General features: G+C 39.9%; 1 protein-coding gene across 4 annotated transcripts in view; it reads left to right on the top strand.

Annotated features, from left to right (window-relative positions):
- The window catches only part of LOC137983056 (A disintegrin and metalloproteinase with thrombospondin motifs 16-like), a 58,371-nt gene that overhangs the window by 35,383 nt on the left and 15,488 nt on the right, over positions 1-7,500 (top strand). For all 4 annotated transcript variants that reach the window (XM_068830224.1, XM_068830223.1, XM_068830222.1 and 1 more), the window contains 7 exons: positions 346-470; positions 992-1,005; positions 1,575-1,677; positions 1,883-2,011; positions 4,544-4,706; positions 5,046-5,138; positions 5,855-5,997. In XM_068830224.1, the coding sequence (XP_068686325.1) occupies positions 346-470; positions 992-1,005; positions 1,575-1,677; positions 1,883-2,011; positions 4,544-4,706; positions 5,046-5,138; positions 5,855-5,997 (770 nt within the window). The remainder of the gene's footprint in view (positions 1-345; positions 471-991; positions 1,006-1,574; positions 1,678-1,882; positions 2,012-4,543; positions 4,707-5,045; positions 5,139-5,854; positions 5,998-7,500) is intronic.

Here is a 7,500-nt window from a genome sequence, read left to right as displayed (position 1 = left end):
AGATTTTCAATAAATGATTAAACTGCGATCCATTCTATGACCCTTGCATACAATCTCAAAACTTCAAGGAATTATCGTTTTCCAACCTTTCCTCTTCTTTCTTCACAGCCCTCAAATAAAATGGGTATACAGAATCAATCCTTTGGTAAATTCGTTTTCATCATCATATCTGTCCTCTGTCTATTATGCTTCATTTTACTTTTCTGGATAGGTAAATACCACAGGATTTGGTATCATTATTATATGAACGTAACGCTCTAGCTCTGGGTCACACTACCTACAAAGCGGGGATGTTATTGTTACTAGTTTTTTTTTTTTTTTTTTTTTTCATTAATTTTTTTACAGCTTGGCTTCAAAGAAACAGACCATATGTCTGTCAAACTGAACAGAATTTCGGGTTGGTCAAACAAATACATGAGCAAGAGTGATGCAGACCCTGAACATTTTGATGTATTCAGCTATATCACGGAGTACGTATTCAGTAATCTCGTTTCCAGTTCTCTTCCTGCCTATCTAATATTTAGTGGAGAGGAAACCGTACCGTGGGAGGGTGGTTGACTATTCATAAAACAAGCACTTACGTATTAATGGCAAAATGCTTGTTTCAGTAACCAGAGAGAGAAAGTGGCGTTTCTGCATTAAAACTTCACCCCTCTAAGCGCAGTCCACCGACTGCGACAATAACCGTCAGTATATTTATTGACAAGCAGAGATTACTCGGGTGACTCAATTGCAAACCGCTCAAAGACATTCTCATCGTAAATCCAAAAGCCTATCAAGTTAATGAGATTGACAATTGCGGCTCAGCTATCCATCCTCCTGTTGCAGGTCGAGCATTAGGGCCCATCCTGTTACGAATAATACCTTTGGGCGTAGACCAAAGTAAAACTCGCTAGTGTATCTTATGGGCCTAAAGTTATCATCGTTTTTACTTACTTATGCCTTTCCTTGGTTTGGTTTTTTAATTTTTTTTTTTTTTTTTTTTTTGCAGCAAAATGTCCGGAGGTAAGATATATCTGTTATCATACCATTTTGACCTTCTTTCCCCTCGGTGGATATAAATCCACATAATACGTTGTACAGCAGCATTCAAATTTGCTGCATTTTCCCCTTGGTCGAATTAGCCCTTGTAGGTGAAGAATAACTGTATATCCTTTGTCCATTGACTTTAACGGATAGCACATCAACCAGAGTTGAGTTTTTTGTAGCAAGGTCAGCGCTGCATGATCAGGCTTGAATATCATGAAAATCAAACGGTCTTGTTCATAGTTCTCCTGGGATTATTGTCAACACTGATTTGAAAAGATCTATCCTACTTCGCGAGCCAATGGGATATAACTTGTACAATTCACTGGAATTAAAATTCTACTTTTTTTAAACGAAACGAAATGCGGTTGTTGATCCAGGAAGCGTCCGAGAAGAAGCCACGTCCAGACGACAACCTCAAATATATTTGACAGACCAATCACCCGCCATCATTCATACCTGTGCCTCCCCATATATACCCCCTTTTCTCGCCGCCAACTCACATGTAAATATCCCATTTAAGTTCTGGGAATTCTTTTATTTTTCAGGCCTGGCTCAATTAGGTTCAATGTGCAAACCTGGTAATGGTAATATGAACGGAGATATGGGCTTGCAAACAGCACTGACAGTCGCGCACGAAACGGGTCACAAGTGAGTAGCGATAAAAGCTGCCCTGCTGGATTTTAATAACCCTGCTGGAATTTAATAACTCTCTTGCAAGTGTAATTGTTGATCTCGAACAGGCAAGAAATAGTTCTCTTTTCAAGGTGTCAAGGCGCTTTGGTTACGCGTTTTCTTTTCTTAGCTCGCGCACGCGTTAAACCCAGTTGTCAGTGTCAGTGCTATTTCTTTACAGCTTCAATCTTGTACATGATGGGCAGGGTTGCCACGGAGGGCCATTTATCATGTCACCAGTTACTCCGTCTGGCAAGAATGCTGCCAAATGGTCAAACTGTTCTCGTGTGAAACTTGAAAGTCTGCTCAAGTAAGTGAAGCTCACTTTTTAAAGAGGTTATAAAAATAGCTACACGGTTTTGCCATTTAGTGCATAAGTCATGTAATTGTTAAAGGCAGGAGCTCATTAAGAGGAGCCTCTATCTCTCATACTTGGCCTCGGAGTCAACCCTTTCCCGAGTAGATTTATTTATAGAACACCTCCCTTGGGAGATTCAGCACGCTCACTGTTGTAAAAGCCAATCTCCCTTGGGACATTCAGCACGCCCACTGTTATAAAAGCCAATCAAAACAGAGTTATCTCAGCGTCAAGGAATTATGATACTTTTCGCGGGAAAAACCTGTTCCTAAAAATAAATTTACTCGGGAAAGGGTTGACTCAAGGAATTAGAGGAGATAGAGGCTCCTCTTGATGTGCTCTTGTTACAGGTTGAAATTAAATTCAGGCCCATTTAAATCAAACTAGGTGAATTTAATTAACCTCAACTGTTTGAAAAGGGATTTTCTTTATAGGGTGTGGTTGAAAAAAAGGGGCACGGGTTTTTTTAGGGGCGTTGAAAACAAAACAAAACAGCAAAAAAAATCTCCTTTCCTTCCTCCCACTTTCCTCTCTATTCTCTCCCTTCTGTTCCTATACTCTTAAGCTTCCATCCCCGGATCCATTCGTCATACCTACCACTACTTTACATACCCTTGACCCATTCAATTCCTATGTTTACATGAGAGAAAAAAATCACAATCACTCAAACTGCACTTACCGAGTCTTGAAGCGGGCTCCTCTGGCATCCCTTAGCATTGAGTCCTTAGCCGCAACTAACCGCTAAACCACACAGGACTTGGACAATCTTAATAGAAAATACTTTTCTCCTGGTGCAAGAAGGCCCAGACTCTTCGCGGTCATGGTAAATTATGCAAAAGTTTACTCGTGCGCAATGCGTGGCCCTGGACGGTTCGTAAAATGGCTAACACAAGTTGTGTTGATTCAGAGATATTCTACCAAACAGTGGGTGAAGTTAAAGCTTCCAAAAAGCCAAAACCAAGCAAAATAACCTCTTTATTGACGACAACTTTTACAACGATGCAGTGACGTGGTTAGAAACACGTAATGAAGACAGCAAGGACAGAACAAATCTGACAAGTCGAGACGTAGCAATTATCATAAGGAAAGGATGGAAACTAGAGGGTGGCAAAATATTATCCAAGAACGGAGAAGAAATTTTTCAAAAATGTCAACTACACCAAGTTCTTTGCCAAAGAATATTGCGCACAAAGGAAGAGACAAGATGGACAAGTATATCAAGCGAAACTACGAATCAGTAGTATCCCAAGAAGTAATACAACTCTTTGTGTGCTCCGCTCGATACACAAAGAACAAAAGTCGATCACCAGCAGGCAAAACCAGCCTGTGCTAGCCCCTATTAAAGCAAGAGAATTCCTAACACATTTGCAAATGGACCTAATGGACCTTAGAAACTTACCATGTACATGTTCATGTCATCGCAAACACAAATGGATTCTCCACATGATTGATCATTTCACAAAATATTCAGAAGAAGAAGAAGAAAAAGAAGAAGAAGAACCTAAACGTGCTTGTTATTCACTTACCAAGTGAACAAAGGAGATAAGGACACCTCAACATGGAAAAGCAAGAAACACATAAAGAAAATACAACAAGCAAACCCAATACCATTTCATTCCAAGTCAACAACTTTGTCAAAATAAAAATGAATTAAGTGGACAAAAGTCTATTACAAACAAACACACTTCTTGGATTGCATGCACACCAAACAGACTGCAAATTACTGTAGACATGAATGTGTTATTAGACACAACTAAAACAATAAGTTTCACTGCCGCATGGAAAAAGGCACTTGACCAGTGACACATGTACAAGAGATGCAAAAACAAGGAAATGACTTCTCATTGTTCAACTATAGTCAACTACATGCAAGTAATGACTGTTTAATAAAGGTTACAAACTTTGTGGACTACCAGAAAAAAAAATCTTTGAATTTGATTGTTGAAGTACTTATAACCACAAAGGGGTTTTATACTGAATTACATTTGTACAACTAACTGTACATCATTCAATAATCTACCTTCTAAAAAGTCAATTGTCTTTTTCCTTCCAAAAGCCAGAAAAATAAATATAAAAGATGAAGGTAATTCTTATTAAACAAGGTTTTGTTTTTCTGCTGCCCTGAGATTAAAAAAAAAAAGCAGAATTACTTATCATGCACAGTATGCCTAACCCCAACCTTAATGCTATTCATTTTAAATCAGTGCTTAGACTTAATAACAACCAAAACGTACGCCAACTACATCTCCTTACTGATTTACTTACCAATATACACGTACTTGCTAACAATTGATGGGCTTTTTGTTGATGTTTCCTACTTTCAATTTCAACCTAGTTTAAAATTTTTCGGATGGTTGTACTTTTTTTGGCAAACTGAAGCTTTCTCAATCTCTGGTGAAACGTGGCCTTTCGAACACAATTTACAAAACTTCATACTGCTTGGAAAGTCATCGTTCTGACATATCATTTTTGTTTCTGTTTTAGATCGAAAACAAGATGGACATGTTTAAATGACGTACCGTTTGAGATTCGTAGACTCCGTCTTGATCCTAATGATCAAAACAAACTGCCTGGGGAAATATTTGATGGAAACCAACAATGTGGAATGCAATACGGCAAATACTGGACTCTTTCCCCATATCGTAAGGTATGTTAATTCTATTTATTTATTTAGTTATTTATTTATTTATTTATTTTACCCTGAATATCTTAATATTTGTACATTTTACAAGGATTAAGTTTTGCAGCATGAAATTAAAAAGAAAATATACCTAGATTGGCTGATCACCTAAAATAACTAGTCGGGCGACTACCTTTAGATTTGGTAAATTAAAGTATAGATAAAAAGTTAGAAAAGAGGCCTTGCGAGCAAATAATGTCAATAATATAACGAGTATAAATTACAGAACAACCCCAAGACAATTTTCGACTGTAGTTTCAATACCAACCAATGCTTCATTATTAAAGCATTTTTTTTCATTTAAAGGGCGATTGCTCCAAATTATTCTGCATCAAAGATGGCACGGAACTTAGTAAGGTAGCACCTATGGCAGATGGGTCACCCTGTGGTGCGCGGGATGTAAGTATTTCTTGTACATGTACCAAAGTGTGAGTGTTATCCTCTGCGCTCGGTCCGTACTTTATGACCTCGGGCCAAATATTTTCCCGTCCGGCCCTCCCAATCAGTCCAGTTCTTTTATAGAGGGTACTTTTCATGGTCGCAGCAGTGCACGACAACCTGATATTTTGTGGCATTTATATTTTCCTTGACATCTTCTTTTGGAGTATGAATGCGGGCATTTGTTCCATAATAGGAGCTTCTTCTCTTGTGGGATGATCAGCCTTTTGGTCGCGCATTAACTTTCAGGACGGTGCCTACTATTGTTATTGCGCATACGTTCTGCGCATCTCGAGATATACTCGGATTTCCTATCGGTGATGCTTACTAATACATCGATATTTTTGCGCGGTTTAAATTTATGCAGAGAAAGTATATCTTAGTAAGTATTACTGGTATCCAAAAACAAAATTGGTGGCGACCATGCATTTTTCAGAGATAATTAAGCTTCAATTCAAGCTAAGCTTCAAATCTTCAATTAAGCTTCAAATCGTTTTACAAATATTGTTCATGAATATCTTAGAAAAATGCGTGGTCACCTCCAACTTTCTTTTTCAATTTCAATAACACTTGTTAAGAGCTACATTTCCTGCATAATCATATACCGGGGCAAAAATACCTTTGAATTAGCAGGCACAGTCCTTAAATCTCTGTTACCCTTTGGCTTCTATTTTCAGTGGTGCATCGGAGGCGTATGTGAAGACAACGGAAAGAAAAGACGCCCTGGAGGCTGGTCTAGTTGGTCATCGTCCTACAGCAAATGTACTCGGTCATGTGGCGGTGGAGCACAGTACACACGGAGATATTGTAACAACCCCACGTAAGTTTCTCATTTTACACAAGGACGTGTTGATCACTTGGGCCTGCTGTTTTAGTTTTTTTTTTTTTTGAAAGACGGGACGGATATGCGGAGATTTTTTTATGGTGACTCGGGGATGCTCGGAAAAATCCGAGTGCTCCTTAAGAAGAGTCTATCCTACGACGGCCTTCCGATTACTACTTCTGATGCTCTATCGCTGAGCTATAGGGGATGATCGGAAAAATCCGAGTGCTCCTTAGGAGGAGTCTATCCTACGATGGCCTTCCGATTACTAGTTCGGATGCTCTATCGCTGAGCTATAGGGGATGATCGGAAAAATCCGAGTGCTCCTTAGGAGGAGTCTATCCTACGACGGCCTTCCGATTACTAGTTCGGATGCTCTATCACTGAGCTATAGGGGATGATCGGAAAAATCCGAGTGCTCCTTAGGAGGAGTCTATCCTACGACGGCCTTCCGATTACTACTTCTGATGCTCTATCGCTGATCTATAGGGGATGATCGGAAAAATCCGAGTGCTCCTTCATCATCATCAGTCCTTTTTGCGCCATGGGACGCATAAGGCCTCTACAGTCTCTCTCCAGCGGGAGCGGTCTTGTGCCACCTTTCGAATTTCACTCCAGGTCAGGTGAATGGACTTGAGTTCTTTCTCCGCTGACCTTCGCCAAGTTATTCTTGGCCTTCCCCGTTGTCTTTTCCCCTCTGGTGTCCAGAACAAACTTTCTTTAGCAACATCGCCAGAGTCCTTTCTTAATACATGCCCAGTCCATGTCCATTTCCTGCGGGCTATGTCCACCATAATGTCCTCTTGTTTACAGATGTTTCGCACTTCCAGGTTGGATACCTTTTGTGGCCACCTTATGCCTAGTATAATGCGCAGGCACTTATGGATAAAGACCCTCAGCTTTTTAACTATTTCCTGAGTCGTTTTCCAGCTTTCAGAGCCATAAAGAAGCACTGTCTTTACGTTTGAATTAAAGAGTCTTAGTTTGGTCTTAAGAAAAATCCTTTTGGAACTCCAAATTGGTTTCAGCGATGTAAATGCCTGTCTGGCTTTACCAATACGTGTTTTCACATCTGCATCAGCGCCGCCCTGCACATCAATCATGCTGCCAAGGTAAGAGAACTGGTCGATTTTCTCTACCTCATGCCCGTCTATTCTGATTTGACAGTTCCTTTTACATCCAGTGCTCATCCATTTGGTCTTTTTTGTATTGATCTTAAGTCCAACTTTACGCGCATTGTTGTTTAATCTTGCTGTTTTCTCGCTTAGGAGAGATCCAGAGCTGGATAAAAGGCAGATGTCATCCGCATAGTCCAGGTCTTCCAATACAGTTGTCAATTTCCATCTAATCCCAGTACGTTGGTGACTTGTTGTTTCTTTCATCACACAGTCTAGGGCAATCAAAAAAAATAGAGGTGACAGCATGCATCCTTGCTTAACCCCGGTTTCCACGGCAAACCATGATGTAAGATTGCCTTCATGGAGAACACTACATGTGAAA

The sequence above is a fragment of the Montipora foliosa genome, chromosome 13, assembly GCF_036669935.1.
Source record: "Montipora foliosa isolate CH-2021 chromosome 13, ASM3666993v2, whole genome shotgun sequence".
Lineage (NCBI taxonomy): Eukaryota > Metazoa > Cnidaria > Anthozoa > Scleractinia > Acroporidae > Montipora > Montipora foliosa.
The sequence above is the reverse complement of the archived record's forward strand: the minus strand, read 5'-3'. Positions and strand labels throughout refer to the sequence as shown.